This window comes from Mixophyes fleayi, chromosome 9, assembly GCF_038048845.1.
Source record: "Mixophyes fleayi isolate aMixFle1 chromosome 9, aMixFle1.hap1, whole genome shotgun sequence".
NCBI lineage: Eukaryota > Metazoa > Chordata > Amphibia > Anura > Limnodynastidae > Mixophyes > Mixophyes fleayi.
The window spans coordinates 119,556,985-119,581,616 of NC_134410.1; the positions used below are offsets into that span (position 1 = coordinate 119,556,985).

General features: G+C 40.6%; 1 protein-coding gene and 1 long non-coding RNA gene across 8 annotated transcripts in view; one reads left to right on the top strand and one right to left on the bottom strand.

The window, feature by feature from the left end:
* AK8 (adenylate kinase 8) overlaps positions 1-24,632 on the bottom strand; it is a 187,380-nt gene that overhangs the window by 78,882 nt on the left and 83,866 nt on the right. Inside the window, exon 1 of one of the 7 annotated variants that reach the window (XM_075185305.1) lies at positions 471-827. The exons of 4 other annotated variants lie outside the window; for them this stretch is intronic. In XM_075185305.1, the coding sequence (XP_075041406.1) occupies positions 471-554 (84 nt within the window). In that variant the 5' untranslated portion in view covers positions 555-827. Of the gene's footprint in view, positions 1-153; positions 175-470; positions 828-24,632 lie in introns of those variants that run through there. 2 more of the 7 variants (XM_075185312.1, XM_075185311.1) reach the window with 2 other exon arrangements.
* Positions 2,330-21,444, top strand: LOC142101119 (uncharacterized). Its single transcript, XR_012678965.1, has 2 exons — positions 2,330-2,464; positions 18,125-21,444. It is a non-coding gene; the product is annotated as an uncharacterized LOC142101119 (long non-coding RNA).

The window sequence follows — 24,632 nt, forward strand, 5'->3', positions numbered from 1 at the left end:
CACGCCAGCTGCTTAAGCTGTAGAGGAACTACAAGTTCCAGCATGCCAAGACCCTAATAAGCTCTCTAGCCTTTATAAAATTACATCATTTATAGTTTTTTTACTTTTTCATGAAAAAATGTACTGACCTGTATCATTTTCACTGACACATACTATATAATATTAATGTGAAACTGAAAGAAGCAACATTTACAACAAATGAGTGGTTAGGGGTTGTAAAAAAAAAAAAGTTTGCTCTTCTGGGTAGAACTAAGACTTTACTGACAGTTTACTGACAGCATTTTCATTAGTTTCTGCGTGCCAAGTCGTACAAAAGTCTTCAACAGTAGTTGGACTACAACTCCCATCATGCACTGCCAGGCTCCACCAGCTATTGTGTAACTGCCTCTAGCTGGCAAAGCATGCTGGGACTTGTAGTTGCACGACAGCTAGAATTAAACGCAGGTTGTATGATCCAGCGCCCTGTTTACCTGGAGGATATCAAACACCTTGTGCTCCTCGGCATACACGGCCATCTGCGGGGGGATTCTCAGCGGCTTGGCGGTGGCGTCCATCTCGGATAGTTCGTTGTCTCCACGGTCTACCGATCACTAGGCCTCAGAGCCCGGCAGCAGCGCTCCCTAGCAACCAAACGTGGTGCGCGGCTGCCTAGCAACCAGCGTTTCCATGGACTCCTTCAACGTCATCCGCCAACTACAGGCGCCTACTTTCACTCTGCGCATGCGCATTGTGCCCCATGTTCCATGTAGGTGTATTATATACTATATAGTTATCTGTTTACAAACTCAGACAATGGACTGTCAATTGAGAAACTTAGTACTGAAGTACACACTTATGGAAAGAGTGCCTATTGCACAGTAAACTGAAAAACAAATGGGTCTGTAGACGTATTTTACAGGAGTGACATCACTATTCACCAAATATAAGGATATATTGCATAGGAAGTTTTAAATGTATTAATATAACCTGTAGATGGGGATATTTGCTGATGACCAAGGGCTGGCTGCCAAAATTTTAGCCTGTGGGTAGAGACTCTTCTCTGCAGCCTATTAGGAAAAGTTTAAAGGGGAAAAAAATGCAGGTAGCCCACTGTGGGATGTTTCCCCCCACCACCTCTGCTGATAATGCAAAGCGACATGGGGTTATTCAATAAAGATCCTTGAAAATGTCAAACCAGTTCACAATTGTATTGAATTGTGCCAGTCCGATGGCCAGAGACAGGTTTGCGGTACAATCGTCAATAGACCCCAATTCTAGTTTGTGGTTTGAAATGTGCGGCTCACGGTTGAAGTTAGCCTAACGCATTAAAATGAGTGTTTTTACATTTCATTTTATTTTTTTGCAAAAAAATACTTTTAGATATTTTTAATAAATGAAAAGTATTTCGGCAATCGGCATGTATGTTTGTATGTTTCTAAATTTATTAGGAATATTTGCTCTGCTCTCATGTGTCAAAGTGCAGCAGTTTGGAAAGATTCTGATCCCCCTGCATTTGCGGCATTTAATAAACACTTGGTTTGTGTATGTGTGGAATATATTATGAGTATGCTGAACAACTCATCATCTTCATTTAATGAGATCTGGTAATCTCTGTAATTGTAAAGCGCTACGGAATCTGCTGTCGCTATATAAATAAATGATGATAACTTATTTCAGCGCCTATTCGACTTATTGATAGTTCCCCTTTATTACTGTGTGAATTTTAACCTCAATTTAGACCTAATCGCTATCAGTACACTTTGTAGGTACACATAGGTATCCCCAGCGTGCTTCCCATCCTCTCCCAGTCTAATCCTCCCTTGATAGCCCCTTCATAACCTGCTTCTATATCCTAGTTGTAAATAGCTTGACAATGCGTTCATATGAAGTTTGACAAATTGTTAGAATTTGTACAATATAGTCTTACTTTTTTTAATTCTGAAACCTTAAACCTTATATCTCTATCCTTTACTACTCCTGTACCACTTACTTTTGTGCTACCATTTCTATTTAACTTTTTTTTTTTTTTTAGAAAACCACTATACCTAAATTCTAACCTTCAGTGGATATAATTTATCTTTTTTTTATTATTATTTATTAAAGGTCAGTTAGTTACATAAAGGCAATAATGAGTGCAATAATTTCATAATTTATCCATACCTCCCACCTCTCCTGAAAAAAATATGTGCAAAACAGAATAGTAATTTGCACCCCTTGCATTGTAACATGGTTTTGTCCAGGAGACTGAAATAAGAAGTTTCTCAAGTTAAGATCCTTAATGAATCAGGCCCTATATTATTAACAGGTGACATTAACTGAATTTTTTATTTCTGTGCTTTCTTTTAGGACTTTATATTCCACCCGTGTATTGGACGTATTCTGCAGTGTATTGTCTGTTAGAGCAGAGAGGACCTAGACATGTATTCATCAACAGACGTGTCTTCAGATCCGCTCCTTGTTGAATACGGACGTGCGTATACGCGAAGTACGTGAGTTTAAAAAAAATAAAATAATGCACTTTACTTTAGTTTTGTGTTTCTTGATGAATGAGGCCTTGTGTAACAACTCTACACATAATATAAATAGCTGCTGCTGATAATGATGACAAAGAACTGCTATTCTACTAGTGATTAAAATAATGGAGTTTGCATTGCCATCTTCTGGACATAAGTAGTACCGCAGTTGCTGAATCCAGGGATCCTTTCCTGGATCCACCAGTGTATCCAGCTATATGAAATAAATGTCATTAGCAGCTATGTATTGTTGTAGAAGATGCATTGGTTATAGAAGGTGAGCAAGTTAAACTCTCTAGGGCTCATCTACAATAATACACATCAACAAATCAGCAATTAGCTTTTATCTGTATGTAGTGCAAGTTAGATCATTAAAACAAAGTGTCTGATTGTTGATGTTGGTTTAGTGTAAATACCTAAATGCAATGTTAGTAAATGAGCCGTTTTGTACAGCAAATGAATTGGGGTTATATTCACAGACCGGGAAGCTTGGCCATAGGTTGACATTAAGTTGTGCTGTATTTATATTAAGAAAACTATATGTTTGTAGATCTCCCTTTGTAGGATTAAAATATGTATTTTTAAGAGTATTATTAACCAAGTGCAAACATTTTAATCAACAACATATTGAGGGGATCATTTAGAAATAAATGACATACAATTACATATACCTCCCAGCTTTGGAGGTCCTTGAATCGGGACAGGGGGCATAACAATGTCTCAATGGAGTCGTGGACACATCACAGAGGGGGTATGGACACATCACAATGGGGGTCTGAACACTTCACAATGGGGGCGTGGACACTTCACAATGGGGGCGTGGACACTTCACAATGGCGTCGTGGACATATCACAACGGGGGCGTGGGCACATCACAGTGGGGGTGTGGACACACCACAGTGGGGGCGTGGACACTTCACAATGGGGGCGTTGACAATTCACAATGGGGGCGTGGACACTTCACAATAGGGGTGTGGACACATCACATTTGGAGCGTGGACACATCACAATGGGAGAATGGATAAGTCACAAAGAGGCATGGAAACATGACAGGGGGGGCATGGACACATCATAATGGCGGCGTGGACCCAACACAGAAGGGGCGTGGACACCTCATAATGGCGGCGTGGACACAACACAGCAGGGGCGTGGACACATCACAATGGGGGAGTGGACACATCACAATAGGTGCGTGGACACATCACAATGGGGGCGTGGACACATCACAATGGGGGTGTGGACACATCACAATTGGTAGATACAGGTACAGCTCTAGCTTCTGCACATACAGTACAGTAAGCGTGTGCAGACACAAGGTAACTAGGCCCTTATGAGATGTATCTGAGTTACACATATCTTTAGCTACACCTTTTACAAGGCTTATGATAGCATGTCCATAAGCCAGGTATAACCTTACGAGTTAATGATGATCGCCCTCCTTCTTGGGCCCCGTCATTTGCGGATCCTCCCTCCCCCTTCCCCGCCCTCTCTAGCTGTGCATTGAGCTTACTGAGTTGCTGTGCTTACTGTTTACTGTACTGTGCTGTCTCCCATTGTATTGCAATTTGTTTGTCTCTGTACGGCGCTGCGGGCGCCTTATAAATAAAAATTAATAATAATAATAATAGCTGCCGTATCTTTGTATCTTTGCTCCACATCTATCCATTTTTTTAAGCTTGCACATGTTTGAGCTGCATCTTAAGATCCATACAACTCAAAACACAGGACAAATCTCTACTCGTACGGAGTATAAATAACTCTACATTTTAAATTTCCCTTTAAATCACATGAAATCTGACAGCGTGTCTTGTATTGTGAGTCATTCATCCTGTCCATCAAAGTTTACATGGTATGTTTGTTAATCTGGGCAGTATGATAATAATCTGATGGTTGGCTATTGGTTTGCAGAACATTGAAATGTATATGTGTCTTGCACAAACTTGCACAATGGTATAGATTAACATTGAGAATTTCCTCCTCGGTTCACTAATTGTTGATTTAATAAGACTTTGTTTACATTCAGTTTCCAGTTGAGAAAACCTAGGCTTCTATAATACAATGACAAATCAACTGACTTCCATTCATAGAACTACTGTTATTCTATTGCATAACATACTCTAGATGTAAAGTAAATAGTAATACTGGCGTCTTATGTCTACGCTAAATGCTTATGGGTGTTTCTCACACGTTCCAAAACAGGATACTCTCAGGAGGAATGTGCATGGTTGACAATTCACAGCCCTTCATTTATTCTGTATATTGAATGCAATTTGTTGGCCTCTATAAGTTAATATGTTATATTATAACCGACGGCAGTAGACTTGTCTTCTCTTACAGGGCGGTCAGTCCCCTTGATGTGGGATTTGTAGACCGTTCATTCATCAAGCTCATTAGAGGTCTGCAGAAAATCGTTCTGACCCAACGTCCCTTTGCCGTCCATCTTATACTTAAAGGACTTTATGTGGGACAAACGCAAGGTTGATGTAAAGGTGCCACGGGAGTGTAGGCCTCTGCTTACTTATGTAAGGGGAACCGAGGTTGAATAGACCTAATAATAGTGATTGTTAGATCAATATGAGAACCACATTGTTAGTAATCATGTTACTGATGTCAAGGGTCATATTAAATAGCCTCTACAAACTAGGAAAAAAACTAAAAAAAAATACGCATCCCAGCTTAGATGTTTAGTAGGTTTTCGATAAAGAGTCCTACAACAAATTTGTGAAATTCCGGACTTTTCAACTTTCTCCAATCTTATAAAATATATTTATAATGTTCCAACCACAAAATGAATTATAAATGAGATGAGGAGTGAGTCTATCCGGATGACGAGAGGTACACGCCGCCTTTGCCTACTCTTATTAATTTTAGCACTGGACCCACGGCTCAGAATTCTGCAGACATGTCACGGTGCTGGCAGCTCCAGGAAAGAGCCACCTGGCTGGCTATCAGAGACACACCACATCCAGCTAAGTCGCTTAGTCCTGAGAGGACAGGTCAGAGCCGGATTTAGACCTCATGGGGCCCTAGGCAATCCATAGCACTATATTTTTTTAACATAGCATATACCCCTATAGCAGAGGAACTAAGTAAGCTATGAAGCTATGTGCCGCCATGTAGCTGTCAAAGGGGGCGTGGCTTTCATCGTTGGGGGCGTGTCTAGCAGGTGAAAAGAGCTAGGCCACCCTCCTACAGAAAAAACCTTGCAAATGATATGTCACTGTATATGACCATAAACACACATAAAAAGAAAAAAGGGAGTGACAAAGAGTGGCGCTGATGGTCAAAAAAAAAAAAAAAATCACCTGACTTGGAAGTCACATGGCCCGGCAGCCTCCTCCCCTCCTCGCTGCTCCGTTCCACTGAATGTCGGGCGTGACGTCATCACGCCGACAACATATTCAGTGAGGAGCTGAGAGAAGGGGAGGAGGCTGTCGCGTCATGTGACTTCCAAGTCAGGTGATTTCTTTTTTTTTTTTTTTCTTCGGCCGCACTTTATTATCCTGGGCCGGCGGACAAGCGGCAGCGGGGAGCCCAGGTGGAGGGGAGTGCATCTCAGGCTTGGCGCTCTCCCACCTTTCTTACCCTGCTCACAGCGAGCCCCCTGGGAACCGCTGGGCCCTAGGCGTGTGCCTAGGTTGCCTAGCGGTAAATCCGGCCCTGGGACTGGCAGTGAGGTACAAGCTGAGGTCTAAGGATTGTAGAAGTAGTGATGAACGAAGCAAAAGTCAAGGGATTGGAGAAGGTAGAATATTGGGAGACGAAGCCGAGGATGAAGGATTAGAGAAGGTAGAATCGCAATGTACAGTCCAACAAAACAGGTCTTCTACAAAACACAAGCAGAGAGATCCCCCCCAAAAAATTTGCTCCTTCAAACATTTGCTAGAACTGTGGGACTTACAGGGACTACAAACAGGTGAGATCAATTGTCCTGATTGACTTGACGGTTTCACTGCAGGGCTGATTGCAGAATAGAGAAAGCTGTGCAGTAGTCCTGGTGATGTGACCAGCTAGATTGCTGTCTTTGTGAATAGTTATCTGACAGCTGTCATCTGGAGCTAGTGTTGTGAATCCTCACTTATTTAAAGGGATTCGGATAGGAGACGCTGAGAGAAAAATAACAGCATATGCAGATTATTTGCTATTATACATTGCTAACTCTGAAAGCAGAATACAACCCATCATGAATAAGATAAAACAATTCTGGGACATTTCAGGTTTTACAACAAACATGAAAAAATCCAAAGCTTTGTTCCTAGGTCAAAACAGGAAACCCAAATGGGGTGAACACAGTGGAGTTACAGTGGGCACAAATAGCATCTTAAATTTAAGGATCAGGATCACTGAAAACATACATAACCTATACCACTTAAATGTGTCTAAAATCCTAGAACAATGTACGGAACTAAAAAATTGTCAACACCTACACTTATCTTACTTAGATACAGCTACCCTCCCTAAAATCCATTGCCCACTACAATCATTACCGATTGTATTAACAAATAAAGAAGAATTAAACCTAATTGCTAAATTTAAACAATTTATCTGGAGGGGCAAAAAAACTAAACTATCTTTAACATTCTACAAAAGAAGAGAATGGAAGGGGGGATAAATGTTCCTAATATGGCATTATATTAGCAAGCTATCTGCCACTACATTGTGGATGGGTTAACAAACACAAACTTTACGCTAATACAGTTATGGAACAACAATTTATGCCTCAATCTAACTCTAAAAGACTCAACAGCATCCTTCTGTAGACTTAGTACCAAAACTGAGGCGCCACCAATTAATGTACACACAGGTTTACTGAGCGACCTCAAAGATATCTTTAAATATAGTTGGCAAGTAAACTATTTGGGTATTTGTATCACAGTTGTGGAAAATGATATCATAGCTACATATTATATACTCTGATTGTCCTTCTTACCAGGGACTGGATGACCTATGAAGTTTCATGGCTGGGTTGAATAGCGGCCATAACAATGCTGTTGTTACCGAAAGTGTTATACTTGTTCAGAACTATCCCGCGTCTACTTCCCACCGCTTTGTTAAATAAGTTCTATTCTGTGATGACAACTTTTACAGGCCAGAGAGCGCATGTCCCTTCCTAAGTCAAATAGTGGTCTTGCATTACCCGATTTAGCATATTCTCAATTGGCTTTTTTATTAGACCAATCGAAAGATTGGTTTGCTACTGACCGGGTGAAGCAGCGTGTGAGTCTAGAAAATTATGTTCGTTATTCTTTTTCCATATCTGATCTATTGTGGCTTCTCTCGAAATCTAGACCTATTTTGGTGACCACCTCTAAGGCTACTTCTGCTAAACTACAAGCATGGGGTATGTTTGTAGCCAATACTGGGGACCCTTTGTTACCCTCTCTCAATCTACCTCTACTGAGCGTTGCAAAACTTAGACCAAACTTAAGTTTACATAATTAACATTTTTCTAGAGTTCATACTATACATGATTTATATTTGGATGAATCACTCATCCTCTTTTCACAACTCCAGGAACATTTTCAAATCCATCAATTCTCATGATTTCTATAAATTTCTCCAGGTAAGATGCTGGACTCACAGCTTCTCTACAAATAGACCCTGACTTATTTCACTGTCTACTTAAATTGTTTCTAGACTTTGCTCCCAAAACCATAAGGGTGGTATCACATCATGGTATAACTTTATTTTAATGACGAACAAACTATGTAAATCTTTACCCCAATTAAAATAGGAGGCTGACATGGGGACAACTTTTCTAAAAGATGACTGGGAGAGAATCTTTAGAGACAGTCACCGAATTTCTAAATGCACTAACCATTCCGAAAGGCTAATTAAAATGATAAATAGAATGTATCTCACTCCAGCTAGACAACACAAAATATGGGCTAACCACTCACAATATCGTTGGAGAAATTCTGGTTTCATAGGCGATTTATTACATGTGTTTTGGGATTGTAAAATCCCATTGGGTAGATGTGACAAGATTTATTATGTGTGGCCCTTTTGCATAATTTCCTGTCCCACCGCAAATATGTTGCTGGACATATCCCTACACCCCCATTACTATCTAGGGTGATTGTCAAAGTTATCCCCCCCACATTTGTGGGTATGGATAACCATAGAAGCCGATTTGCTTAAAATGTATTCATCATATACCTTACTTTCAATCTCCACAGACTTTCGGATTAAAAATATAGCTCTTCTCCCAACAATACGGTTTTCTTTAATACTTGGGATCATGTTACACCTATATATGATTTACATTCTCATGATTTCCTTATCACCTCGTTGTGGAACCAACCCCTCTATCAATCCAGGTCAGGATCATCTATCTTCCGCAATAGGACTGGGGTGACATCAAATTTTTTCCCTCGACCTTGACCCTACTCATTTTTTCCCACAGTTCATTGATATCCAAAATAGATTTAGGGCAAGATTTACTAAGCTGCGGGTTTGAAAAAGTGGGGATGTTGCCTATAGCAACCAATCAGATTCTAGCTTTCATTTATTTAGTACATTCTACAAAATGACAGCTAGAATCTGATTGGTTGTTCTAGGCAACATCCCCACTTTTTCAAACCTGCAGCTTAGTAAATCTAGCCCTTAGACTCCTTCATTCAGCATTTTATCAATATCTTCAATTATGGCAGTTTTTCCACTCACTTCCTGTACTGCCACCAGAACTTCAGTGCTCCCCATTAGAGTCTCTTTTCCGGAATGTCACAATATCTAGAGGGTTTATTTAAGCTTTATATCAGTTGATATTAGCTTGTGGGAGAGGGATCCAAGGGAGATTCTGGACCCCAAAGAGTGGAATAAAATCAGAACTAATCTCTCCAAATCCCCGATCTCAGTAAGGATAAAAGAAAATTCTTATAACATTTTTTACAGATGGTATTGAGTCCGCCTGTGGTCCATTTTTCCACCGGCTCCTCGGACCAACATTGGAGGTCGTGTGGTCACAATGGTACCCTGCTGCTCATCTGGTGGTCATGTCCTAGGCTACAAGATTATTGGGAAGAGATCCATAATCTGATCAAATCAATTCTAGGTGTCCAAACTAAATTGTACATGCTAGTTAAAGGCGCTGCACAATCTACTAATGGTTCCGCTATCAGCATAATATATTTTCACAATGCTGAAATGCTTATGGTATGCTGGGTGAGATGCCTTTTTTTCTGGAAAGGAATCAATATCTTCCTGGATAGTATTTTGGCAAAGATATAGAAGGTCCGACTTAGATAGAAAGTCAATGGAACGCTCCATCGTTGGAACGGTTGTGGTAATTGCATCCGTATTCATAGACGCACGGATCTTCAGTTACGTCCAAGTCTGAATCAGGCCTAGAGTGTTATTATAAGATCTATTCATTACAAGTACACGTTTTTCTAAGAAGTAGCGCTGGAACATCACCAAGCCATAGTTATTTTACTTCATTTTGACAGTTAAAACAATAAGCAAATCAAGAGAGTCAATTTATCTTGGTTATAATGAAAGCAAAAAAGAAACTCTCAGGATGGCAAAACAAGAAAAGAAAAGCAGCAAAAGAAGAGTCCATCAAAAAACAAGCTGAATCACTTTATAAATAAGATGAAAATACTGCATCAAAAAGAAGCCAGATACTTCTACAATTGAGTACTACTTCTACAATTGAGTACTCCCAACCAGGAGAAAACCAATTAGGTACTTCTACAATTGAGTACTCCCAACCAGGAGAAAACCAACTAGGTACTTCTACAATTGAGTACTCCCAACCAGGAGAAAACAAACCAGATACTTCTACAATTGAGTACTCCCAACCAGGAGAAAACAAACCAGGTACTTCTACAATTGAGTACTCCCAACCAGTAAAAAACCAACAAGTACTTCTACAATTGAGTACTCCTAACCAGGAGAAAACCAACCAGATACTTCTACAATTGAGTACCCCCAACCAGGAGAAAACCAACCAGGTACTTGTACAAATAGTCAGAATATCACAAAGGATAACTTGGTAACAGGAGCGGATATGAGTATAGAGGAGCAAAGTGACATGCAAAGTAATAGTGATACTTGTGAAACAGAAAAATCCTCCTTACTCTCATCCAATACAAGCTTATTGTCCATGGAACTAGAAGATCCAGCCAACTGGCCAAAAATCACTGATCAATTAAGAATTACTCTTATAGAATCCGGATCTTCTCAAAAGAAAAACATGTTGTACCTTATGGATTCTAATCAATGCAATTTCAGTTACACATATTATAAGCGTAAAATAGAAAATGGTGAATTAGTGCCCAGGGCTTGGCTAGTATATTGAAAGTCAAAGGACTGCTTGTTCTGTTTCAGTTGCAAATTATTTTCAGTGATTCGTCTTTGTATCAACAGGTTACAATAATTCGCGACGTTTATCCAAGGCATTTCATACACATAAAATAAGTCTTGGACATATTAGGCATTTGAAAATGTTGAAAACATTTTTGGAAAAATAAGACAGCACTTGATGCCCAAAATGAACAGTTGTATGAGCGACAAAAAAAAGTATTGGGCATATATGATTACAGGGCTTATAGAAATAATAAAATATCTGGCTTCTCAATGCCTGGCTCTAAGGGGTTGGCTCTTCCAAGACAATAATGTAATTTTTTTTAAACTAATAGAACTCTTTGGCAAATTCACAAGAACTATCGGCATATTCAAAAAATCATTATTTGAGCAATGCAATCACAGAAAAAATTGTGTTTTCAATAAAAGAAGGGAAATATTATTCTATAATCCTGGACTGTTCTCCAGACGTCACCGAATAAATGACTGTTATTATTCATTATGTTACAAGCAAAAACAATACTGTACTCACGGAAGAACACTTTTTAAGCTGCGTAGAAGTGGATGACTCAAGTGGAGAGAGGCTTCGCGACATCATTATCAACACATTGCACAACTGGAATCTAAACAATGGTGATATCAGAGGTCAAGGCTATGACAATGGTGCCATCATGAGAGGTAAAAAGATCGGCCTTCAGGAAATAATATTGATCATACTTGCCAACTCTCCTGGAATGTCCGGGAGACTCCCGAATCCGTGTCGGTCACCCGGACTACCGGAAAAGCAGGCTAGTCTCCCGCATCTGGCAAATACCTGGCCAAAATAACGCGATTCGCATCATTTTGGCCTCGCCCCCGCATCAAAACAGCATTTTCAATGTGGGGGTGGAGCCAAAATGACGCGCTTGACCGCGCGCCCCGCCCCCTCCCACCCTCTAGTCATGCCCCCTGTCCGGGATCTCCCGGACTTCAGTGCCCAAAAGTAGGCAAGTATGATATTGATGCTGCCAAAGTTAATCATGAGACAATTAGTTTTGTTGTAACATTTCAAGAAATATTCAAGTTTTTCGCAGCATCAGTGAAGGGATGGGGCATTTTTTAAAAAAACATATTTCTTCCCTTACATGAAAACCTATATAAGAAACTCAATGGGAAAGTCTCATTGATGCTCTGCAACCCTCAGGCATCAAACAGGAGAAATATATGACTCTTCAAATGATATTTTTAGCAATGAAAATTTTGATACAGAAACAAGATATGACACCCAGATTTTCTGCACCAAACTTAAAGATTTCCAATTTTTGTGCCCCCACATACTGTGACATGACTTGCTGAATCATCTCAATCCTGTCAGCAAGATGCTTCACAATACAGAAGAAAATGAACAATTTAAGAACATTTGTATCAAAATACTGTACTGATGATAGCTACAAGTCCTTAATTTAAACCTCCAAGCAACTCTGTGAAGATCTTGATGGAGAGCCTCAATTCAACGCAATAACTGAAATTTGTAGAAGGAAAAAGTCTACACAGTTCCAGTATGAGATCAAAGATGAATCCCCTAAAACACCTGAAGACACATTGAGTGATTTTTTTCTACACTATTTTGATGTTGCGATGTCATCTCTTGATGAACGATACAACAACATAACAATAGATTTGCATTTTTGTTTGATATCAATACATTTGATGAACCAGACCAGGAGACGTTGAATCATTAATACAATAATTTGCAAATCCATTTATCCGACAGTGATAACAGAGACATAAAAGAGTGAGAATTATATGATCTGAACTATGTGCCTTCAAAGATCTATATAAATCTGAATTACCAAAATTAAGTAATCCTTATGAAATGCTGAAATTTATTCAAACCGATGATTTGTTGTTCCCGAATTTTAGCATTGCCCTAAGAATATTACTGACACTTCCTGTTAGCGTAGCAAGTGGCGAACCATCTTTTTCAAGGTTAAAATTAATAAAAAAATATTTATGATCTAGCATTTCCCAAGAAACGCTTGTAGACCTCTCAGTTGGAGATTGAAGATTTCTAGATTGGTAAGTATGAAGGCGCACAAAGTTAAATGGTTGTAACTAAGGGAAAATATTTTCATCATGTTTAAGTAAAGGAAAGAACACAACAACTATAATAAAATTCTAGTGACATAACAGCACTGCCACCTCGGATCCTCAGGGGCGGGGCGGTGTCCTCACACCAGTAATAATGGGGCATTGTGAGCGGTGATATGTGGCCGCACTAACCAGTAAAAGCCACAGTCACGGATACTCCCGCTTATTGGTCCTCTCGATTAAACCTTATCAGGAATTTCACTGACAGCAGAAAGACTTGAGCAAGAGCAACACACAGAGGAGCCCTCGGTACTGTGTGGTCCTCCCGCTTATACCCCTATGAGGTATCTGAGAGCAGAGCAGACTTGCACGTGTGCGTTACTACAGAGGAGTCTCCGGAAACACCAGTGACAAGGAGTCGCTCCTGGGGCCCAGCAAGGTCCTCCCCTAGGGACTGTGTGACCCTTATTGGGTACCTGAGACTTGCGTGTGTGCGCAACTGCAGTGCAGACGAGATATTGTATATCCTATACAATGTCGGACAGCGACGATGGACTCCGGTCACTGTATAGACATGGTCCCTTCTTCGAGACCATCGAAGTGGTCATAGAACCACTTACAGGGGGAGCTTTTACATCTATGTCTCCCCATTTGAGACAGTGGCCGGACTGAAAGCCAGAATCGAGACCATGGAAGGCATCCCCAGATATAATCAACATCTAATCTGGAGCGATGTGGAGCTGAGGGACCTCTGTTGCCTGAATGATTACAGGATCACCAATGGTTCCATCCTGAAGCTGGTGGTGGCCATGAGGGGTGTTCAAACGAGGCAACGGAGAGTGAACATCCAAGTGCCACATAAGACATCTGAAGTGGCCCCCTCAGCTAAGGTGGTGGTGGCCAGAGAGAGGGAGACTTCCTCATCAGAGTCTCTGATTAGTGGTTCCGCCCATGAGGATAACATCAGGGCTTCAACATCTGGCCAACGTTTCAGAGATAACTCCATCTCTCTGGATACCAGCAAGAAGACACCACCCATGGTTCCACGGCCACCCTTGGCTCCACAGCCGCCCATGATTCCACAGCCCACCACTGCAGCACCATCATTACCATGGGAGGAGTTACAGAGTGCTTCCTGACATTGTACAGACCAGCAAACCTCCCGGTAATCTGCATGGCACAGAGCCTTCCTACAGTGGACTCCCGGTACTCCCCTCGATTAATGACCTGAAGAATGACCAGTGTGACCGATCATGGTCTTGGGGAGAGAATGAAACTTAGTGCTGTGAGGAGAGCAGAGTGGGCGCTGCTCCCTTATTCCCCCTCATAACATCTAGTGTGGGGAATGAGAAGATAAGATCTAAGCGCTGCCACTTGTGCAGCAGAAAAACCGGGTTGGCAACCATCTTCCAGTGCAGATGTGGGGATAACTTCTGCACCCAACATCCCCTCCCAGAATCCCACAACTGTCCATATGATTATAAAGTGGCTGGAAGGACAACTCAGCCCAAACTGCCAAAGATCTAACTGGACAGACTGCAGTGGGCACATCACCGGCCTGCACAGATCTATGAAGCATTCTGTATGCTATGTATCAGTGGTGGTTCCACCCATGAGGATGACATCGTGGCTTCTACATCTGGCCAACGTATCAGAGATAACTCCATCTCTCTGAACACAAGCAAGATGACACCAAGGCCAACCATGGTTCAACGGCCACTCATGGTTCCAACTCCACCCATGGTTCCACGGCCCACCACTGCTGCACCATCATGCTACCGTCGCAGGAGTTACAGCGTTCTCCTCCTCAACATTGAACAGTCCTGCAAACCTCCCAGGAGTCTGCAAAGCACAGAGCCTTCCTACTCCCCCCAATTAATGACTCGAAGAAAGACCAGTGTAAGACCGATCATGGTCTTGAGAAGACAATGAGACATAGTGGCTGTGGGAAGAGCAGAGTGGGCGCTGCTCCCTTATTCTCCCCATAACATCTAATGTGGGGATTGAGAAGAGAAGATCTAAGCGCTGCAAACTGTGTGGGAGGAAAACTAGGCTGGTAGTGTGTAGCAAATATCTCTACCCAGAATCCTGATGTGACGATGAAGGGGGCACGGTGTGATGATGAAGGGGCACCAACTGTGATGGACTGCACAGAGTGATGATGAAGGGCCACAGTGTGATGAAGGTGGCACAATGTGATGATGAAGGGGGAACTTTATCTACATTGTGCTGAAAGGGGGGGGGCATTTTTTCTCACCAAACTAATTTGCCAAAAATGTAAAATGTTATTACAAAGAACACATAGTCTTAATTTAATTTATTATTTATATTATTCATATAGCAATAAGTGTTTGCTGTTTAATGCATTTATTTGTATTACTCTCTTTACTAAAGTGTATATGATTTGTATTAAAAGAAGAAAAGCATTATTGTAGAAAAAAATACTTTATAAAAGTGGAGACTGCAAATTTAATTTGTTGCAGGTGAGCACCAGACATGCTAGCATCAGGCCTGGTCATATGGACCAATACTGCTGTCAGCACCATAAGTTCTTATAGCGTAATTCTCATAGTGATATATTAAGGTCTATTCTCTCTGTTCTCATGTTCCAGTGAATGCAGGACTGTGCATGACAAGCAGCTCTACAAGGCCCATACACCCCCGCACACCTCCATTCCCTCATGTCTCCCAGTAGTGTTACTAGTTTCTGTCATCGTACAGGAAATTTGTCATGAAGAGTTTCTTTTTTTCCTTGAAGATGTCCGTGCTTACCGATGAAAACAATTCTCAGTATCTGTTTTTATTCCGTTAGTCTGGGCAACTGTTAGTCCAGATATTTGTTCTTAAAACTGGATGTGATTCTTAGTATCTGTTTTGGATGACCGCACAGCGCAAGAGATGCTCCAACCGTTTGAGCAAGTTCAACATTCTACAGAAACTAGGCCGGTTTGTTCCCATTTTGAACAATATTTTATAAGTTCTCCTGGAAGCGAAATGAAAATGACAGCCTGAAGTCAAATGTGTTAGAGCGCGCAAGACATGCTAATACAGACATTGAGCGCGCTCACCATTAAACGAACATGTATGTTGAATGTGATCATAACGAACATTGAACAGGCTCATACAAGTTCAAATTAAAAATCCCTACAGGTTCAAGACTTTTCCGAACAGACTCAAACCTGCCTGAACCTTTGTGTTACTGAAAATTGAAATATTGGTAATTATGGATCTACAATCTGAGCTACTATGAGACACATGTCCTACAGTCAGAAAACTGCCAACTTGCAGATGAGTGGGAAAGAAAAATGTAGATACTTTCTTTGAAAGCCTTAACCCTCTTGTCTGCAGTGTGTGGGATTCTCCCACAAGAACCAGGACTTTGGGGGCAATCTTTTATGTCAATACCCTTGAATATTACATTTATTGTCCTAATGCTTTGAAAGATGGTATTCAATGAAATGTTATGCCCAGTAGTGAGGATGTTGGCATTGCTGCGTAGAGTGAGCAGGATATGGGGCATCGAATTAGATTGGTGACAGCTCTTGTCCAATGAGCTGCTACATATAGTATACACCCATATGAGAATTTGAATATCCCTCATATTTGCCCAGACTGTTCTCTCCTAACTACAAATAACACTGGGGGCTAGATTTACTAAGCTGCGGGTTTGAAAAAGTGGGGATGTTGCCTATAGCAACCAATCAGATTTTAGCTCTCATTTTGTAGAAAGCACTAAATAAATGAAAGCTAGAATCTGATTGGTTGCTATAGGCAATATCCCCACTTTTTCAAACCCGCAGCTTAGTAAATCTAGCCCTGGGACTCCAGCTTAAGAACTATGTGGGTGGAAAGGGGTTTGTTTAAATAATAATGATTCTCCAAATGGACAGCACTTTTACAATCCTATGTCTGAGTTATATCCAACATGTAAACAAGTTATGCTGCAGGAAAAATTGTTAATATGTGGAAGTGCCAATCACCTACATACTGTATGTTATTTCTTATTTTAGTAGTTGTTAGGAGGTGTATAATATCCTTAATATATATGAGCAGCACTAATTTAGGAGCGCTGATTCTGTACTTTTTATCTATTAAATATTCTATATCCACATGACTCCCACCGATAAATAAACCATAAGAAATGTATGTTTTCAAACTTTAAATTAAATTCTGACTTTATTGTTTTGTAAAGGGAAAATATGGCATATTTTACCTTTGAAAATGCGATAGTGAAAAATAATTGATATCGTCCTCACCTGTTTCCGAAAAAAATAAAAGCCTTAGGTGAAGTGCTGTTGGTTCCCTGAACAGCGTAGCCTTTTTTTAATCTGCTTCCCAAACTCTTTTTTTGATTGAGATAACATACACTATGAGAGCTGTTTTTCGCATCCTCTTGTGCAAAGCCTCTGTAGCCCTGCAAACCTTTGATTTCCATACCGTGAGAGAGTTCAAAAACAGTTCTGTGTATCCTGCCATCAAAGCCAGTAACCTGGCATCTGCCACAACACTATAAAGCACAAATCTTGGAGAAGAAAGATGTTGCTTACCTATAAAGAAGCCTAAGAAAGAACATTATATTCATTCATAGTATTGTACATTGCCTGTGAGGCTGCATGACGCCTTCTGTTTACAGACAAATTGCTGGCGGGTGATAGAGACATGCTCTGGTCTCTGTGACAACCTAGTCCAGTATCTGTGTGCAACACAGGTGTTTAACGGATAAGGGGCAGCCTGTGGAAAAGTCAAGTGAAAGATATTTGCACCAGGTTTTAAGTAAATGAAAGAACCTAACAGCTTCAATACAATTCTAGTGACATCACGGCAGTGCCACCTCGGATGCCCAGGGGCGGAGTGGTGTCCTCACACCAGTAATAATGGGGCATTGTAACTTGATAGGACGCTGCACTGACCTTTAAAAGTCTCAGTCACTAAGATTGATGCTTATTGATCCTGTAGATTATACCGTGCCTGTTAGTATAAAAGGCTTGCAGGAGAGCACTACCACAGAGGAGCCCTTGGGACTATATGGTCCTACCGCTTACACTGCTATTGGGTATTATACTGTAAGCAGAGCAGACTCGTCCGCCCCTGGGAAAACAGTGTATAGGAGCCCTACTAAGAGGACACATCAGGTCGGTGAAAATTGACATAAATTCTATATCCTGTGCAATGACAAACAAGAGTGCCTCTTTTGTTCTTTCTCTTTTGTCCCAATGACAAACAATGAAGATAACATCAGATCTTTATTTTTGCAGGTATTGAAGCTGGTATTGGCGATGAGAGGTGATCCACGCAACACACAGACAGTGCCCGTGGAAGTTCCAATGCGACATGAGGACAGAAAGGGAAGTATTCTAACAACATCATTATCAAACTCTCTCAGTGCAGGTTTGGTCCATGAGGATGAAATTGAGGCTTCTCATTCTAGCCAAGAAATCATAGAAAATTCCATCTCTATGAGCAAATTCAAATTGTTCCTAAACAAGCATGGAAAGCACAGATTTCACTGAAATGACAAAAAACCCTTCACACTTGAAATTATGACCACCCACGGTTCTGCATACCACCACTGCTTCAACAACATCTGCCCGTCACAGGCATTTACAAGTTCCCACGCCAATATTGGACAGTCTTGCCAACCTCACTGGAATCCACAAACCACTGAGCAATCCTCCAGTGCACACAAAACTTGAAAAGAACAGTTGACGCAGCACCATTATTCCCACCTATAACATCTGATCTAGACTGTGCAAAACCTGGGACAGGTTTCAGCCTCATGACCAGTTAAAGTAGGCCCATTGCACACCTTTCGACGTTTAAGAAAGCAAAATAAAGGACAAGCAGATAAGGTGGTGCACAGTAAGAATGGTACCCTAACTCCATTATCAGTCTCTTTCGGTAGAGGTTCGATCCATGAGAATGAAATTGAGGCTTCTCCATCTGGCCAAGAAAATCATAGAATACATCATCTCTATGAACAAAATTAAGTTGTTAAAATCAAATATGGAGAGCATGGACATCAATAAAATACCAAAGAAAACGTCAAATTTGAACCCATGGTTCCATGTCCCATCGATACATTTCCAAGAACTGACAATCACAGGAATTTACGAGTTATCCCCCACATTGGACAGTCTTCTCAATCTCCCATGAATCCACAAACAACGGAGCTATCCTAGAGTGCACTTACAGTACTTCCTCCTATTACAGAGTTGCCTAAGAAAGACAGGTTTATGAAAGCTGATGGACTTGTGGAGAGTATGGAAATTAGTAGAAAGAGCAAAGTTGGCGCAATACCCTTATTTACACCTACAACATCTGATCTGCAGAATAAGAAGGCAAAATGAATGTGCGGTCATCTCTGTGGAAAGAAAAACGGCTTGGCAACCAGCTTTGATTGCAGATGTGGAAAGTACTTTCACACTAGACATCAATGCCCAGAAACTCAAAACTGTCCGTATCGCTATAAAATGGCTGGAAGGGGACGTCTGCAGAAAAGGAAGAAGCTGATTGCTGCAACAAAACTCCTGAAGATCTAATGAAGATCTAATGGTCCAGGCTTTATTCTACTGTAGTCAGGATCGATATGCTCACTACCACCGGAGAATGCAACTGAGATTTCTCCATCTGGCCAAAAAAATCATAGAAACTCCATCTCTGTGAGCAAAATCATGTTGTTAAGATCAAACATGAAGACCATGGACATCAGTGAAATGCCGAAGTAAATGTTAAATTTGAAACTTTAACCACCAACGATTCCACGTCCTACCACTGGTTCAAGAACATCTGCCCATCACAGGCATTTACGAGTTATCCCCCACATTGGACAGTCTTATCAACCTCCCATGAATCCACAAACCACTGAGTTATCTTACAATGTGCTTACAGTACTACCCCCTATTACTGAGTTGCCTAAGAAAGTCAGGTTTAAGATAGCTCATAGACTTGGGGAGAGTATGACAAATAGTATAAAAAGCACAGTTGGTGCACCCTTATTCCCACCGATAACATCTGATCTATGGAATAAGAAGATGACATGAAATCGCTGCCATCTTTGTGGGACGAAAACCAGCCTGGCAACCAGCTTTGATTGAAGATGTGGGAACAACTTTTGCACCAGACATCTCCATCTCTGTGCGCAAAATCAAGTTGTTAAAATAAAACATAAAGAGCATGGACATCAATAAAATACCAAAAACCATCAAATATGAAATTATGACCACCCATGGTTCCATGTCCCATTGATACTTTAACAAGATCTGCCAATCACAGACATTTACCAGTTATCCCCCACATTGGACAGTCTACTCAACCTCCCATCAATCCACAAACCACTGAGCACTTACAGTACTCCCCCTCCAATTACAGAGTAGCCTAAGAAGGACAAGTATAAGATAGCCCCTGGAGTTGGGGAGAGTATGAAAAATAGTGTAAAGGCACAGTTTGAGTAACACCCTTATTCCCACTGATAACATCTGATCTGCGGAATAAGAAGACAGCACAAATTTCAAAAATGGGCAACACATTTTCATAGATGAACAAAACTAGATATTTTCCAAACCATTCAACACATACTCAATATCATATCAGCTAGTAATTATCAAGACATGATATACAAGATCTCACACCAGGCTTATCCATCTACCAAACAAAGACACACGATTGACCTCTCCATGGATAGTCTTTGTCCAAAATGTAGAAAAACAGAGGCAGATTTATATCACTGTTTGTGGCAATGTCAACATATACAAACATTTTGGTGATACATTACCTACCTTTGGTAATAATATACTTGGTATTAAAATGAAAATTACCCCACAATGAGCTATATTAGTACATCTAGTGGACCAAACCCAAATCCCAAGATTTGATTAAAATTAAAATTGTTGATAATATTAGCAGCAGTAGGCCGTAAGGCCATCCTGTAAAAATTGTTCCATACTACCACACCAATCCTAAAAATGGCCACCTCCAGACTTCTCCTTCTATTTCAAATGCATTGGCGAGAGACAACTACAATAAAGAACTCTTGAAACCAGTCCTATTCCAATGCTGGGGGAGATTTATACACACCCTACCATTACTTACAGATCTTGATACCAACACCAGCTTCAATACCTTTATATTGATCCCTTTTACTCCCTAGTGTGTGTGTGTATATATATATATATATATATATATATATATATATATATATATATATATATATATATATATATACACATACATCCAATCACCAGCTACAAGGAAGAATCGCTGATCAATAGATTTGGGTGAGCAATAGTTGTTAGTTTTATAGTTTGTTTTTTTTTAATTATTGTTATAGACTTCATTTATTGTTTTGATTTTAAATAAAATAGATTTTTTTTAAACTCTTGGGACCCAGACTGGTCACACATAGATATCAAATTGTGATGTGCTCAGACTGACTCTCGACAACTGGAAAAAGTGTAATTTCTTTGAATATTGATATTATTGTGATTTATAGTTATAATTGCTATACTAGTTATTGATGTAATGTGTGTTTTTATTGTTGTCTTTATTTATTTCGTTTATAAAAATTGTTACAAACTCACCTATGTTGTACATATAAATGTTTGCATATATAGAATCAAATTTTAAGATGTTATTTGATTTAATATAGTTATGTTTATATATATATATATATATATATATATATATATATATATATATATATGTATCTACTATATAAATGCCTAGTGGCGTGTGTGAAAAAAAAAAAAAAAAAGCTGCAGCGCCACCTGCTGGGCAGAGTTATACACTGACCTATATATTTCTTGAAGGAGAAGTGACAGTTGGGAGTGGTTGGTGGTTGCCGGGGGTGACAGTGGGGAGTTTTTAACACCTTAAGTAGCTTGATAAAGGATGTGGCGATGAAGATGAAGGATGAGGTGATGGAGAAAAATGATGAGGTGGTGACATGTGGACAAAACCACGTTAAAAAAGGGCGCTTGCGTCGGGAAGTAACGCTCTTCCCCTGAGGAGGCCTGGGCTAGGCCCAAATACATGACAAGAACCTTTTTAACACCTTAAGTAGCTTGATTTGACTAGAATGCATGAGTATAAGTATAAGGTCATCATTGGCTACATCTTTGTCATCAGTTGGAATTCAAGAATCTGGGACAGTTTTCAGCCTTATCAATAGTTAGGATTGACCCTTTCACATATGTCCAGCCCACAATCTGCTCAAACTACACTCCAATCGATGCACCCAAACACACCTACATTTCTTTCAATCACTTTAACTGTATATTACACCGATTTCTGGTTCTGTGAATTAGGACGGTCCCACCAAAAATTTAGTTCACAAGGGTAAGCATTGACAATACAAGATCAATGCAAAGGAAACAAATCATAAAATTGTGGACCTCAACCTTCTGCCTGACCAGTTACAACATTTAAAGGCTACTTTTGACTTTAAGTGGGAACCCCAAAAACTTAAATATCTAGGGATTTTCCCTACAACAACTTGAAAACAACTCTATGCTGCAATCTACCCTCCTTTAATAGAAACAATCATTCAGGAGGGACACTCAATGTTCCCAACGTTGTCAAATATTACAGAGCCACGCACCTTACACAATGTGTATTACTACACTTATCCCCAAGGCAAGAAAACGGGTAGATATAGAAGCAGGTGCCACTAACCTCTGCTCCCCATCATTCTTACTCTGGCTTAAACCACAACACCTTAGCATTCTCACTAGCAATCTGGAACTGCACAATCAACTCTTATGAGCTTGCTTCAAACTCATAGCGCAGGATTCCCTTATGGAACAACCCGCAATTCCCTCCAGGACAGAACCCCAAAACATTCTCTGAATGGACTCGACATGATATTAGATTCCTCAACGATCTGGCCCCTACACAACTTTTTTTTGACATTTGGAGATATCCAAACACAATTTCATATCCTCACCTTCCAATTTTATCAATATTTGCAGCTCGGGCACCTATCAAACTTCATTTGTCACGCTCAACTTGATATCCATCAAACCTCCTCTCTGGTATCTCTCTGTACCCAAAATATATTTAGATACGCTGACATTAACCCCATGATTTGAAAGAAAAGAAATCATATATTATTAATTATTGGAATTCAAAATTTTATTGAATCTATTCGAAATTTCTTTGAAAGCTTCAACTTCAAAACTTCAGGTTTTGGAGAAATGATGTTGCTTCATTTTTGATACGAGAGCATCATTATTGGGGCATTTTGATGTCAGAGCAATTTGGATACAGTCTTCAGCGTCCAATCGATTTCTCTGCTTTGTTTTTATGTTCGTTAGAGCGGAAAATCCTTGTTGACAAAGGTAGGTTGTTGCAAAAGGCAGCAGCTTTATGACTGCCTCCTCATGTGCAATTTTGATGCCTTTGCAGTTGTTATATGACAGATCTGCTTTGTTTTCAATTGCAAAACGTGCTTCATTATTGCATCGAAGCTCAAGAAGTGCCTCTGCCAACCCTGGAGGCTCTTCTGGTAAAACAGCAATTTCACATGTAAAGGGGTCTACAATCCAACTGACAGCGTGTGAATCGGCAGCATTACCCCCAGGAATTTCATTCTTACCCCATTTGGGGTCATTTACCCCTGTTCCCTGACCACTGGTATAGATTGTAAACTCCATCGGGACAGGCACTGATGTTACTGAAATATCTGTAAAACGCTGCAAAATAATGGTGGCGCTATATAAATAAAGGTTAATAAGGACATAAGGTGCTCTCAAATGTCGACAGCGATGTAAATAAAATAACTAAATATAAGAATATGCCACAAACAGCCCTCAAAGAGCTCTGAGGTAATTTCTCCCTCAAATCTGTCCCTTGTCACTCATATTCCCTCAGTTATGATGTACTGTGGCCCCTGGTGGCAGCAAGCCAAGGGCCCCGCTCCTAATCTGCCAGCAGGACATCCTGGGACCTCCTCCTCCCCTCAGTCCCGGTCCCTGACTGACACTATCTCCCCAGACAGGTTCTCTTCAGGGCTGTGTTGCTAGGCAACTGTTCCTGTCTCCTCTGGGTCCTAGTGCCAGGGTCACACATCCAGTCACTTTGGAGGGGGTGACTGACAACACCAGAGGGGGCGTTACATAGCTATCAGCACATGTCCTTTTAGGCATCGGTTAGGTTTCAAAATTTGGGGAGGATTATGGTGCAAGAGTGTGGGAAGGAGTAACTGCTATACCAATGACCTTACTGGCTGCAGTTAAGACCCCCATCCTATGGCTGGTGTTTAGGACACTTCCAAACGATATAGATGAGATCTCAGTTTCAGTACAATTGCACCATCAATATTTCGTTTGATATTTCCTATTGGGCCTGATTCACCAGGTAAATGACGATTTTGTGCGTATAATCTGCAAATTTCTTCTAAGCATGCCCCTAACCAGACTATACGCAACTAAACACAGCATCGTTCAGTTCAAGTGCGCAAAGCACACTTATTACAGCAAGCCTACGATTTCTGGGAAGGAACGGGGCGGGGAACGGGCGTTCGCTCGTAGTTAATGTACAGTAAGGGCGTGGCAAACTTGGGCGTATGCAGCCACGTCCGAATCAAGCTCTGAGCAACGCAAAGTTACTTGTTTTTCTGCCGTCTCTCTTGCTCCAGCTACAGGGCTAGTCTAAGTCCTGAGTACCAGTGATGACGGCTGTGTATGCATGCTATAACATGTGTTTGCAATCAGGAGCAACTATAAAAATGTATTTAATGTTCAGCAGACATTTAGATTATCCTAATAA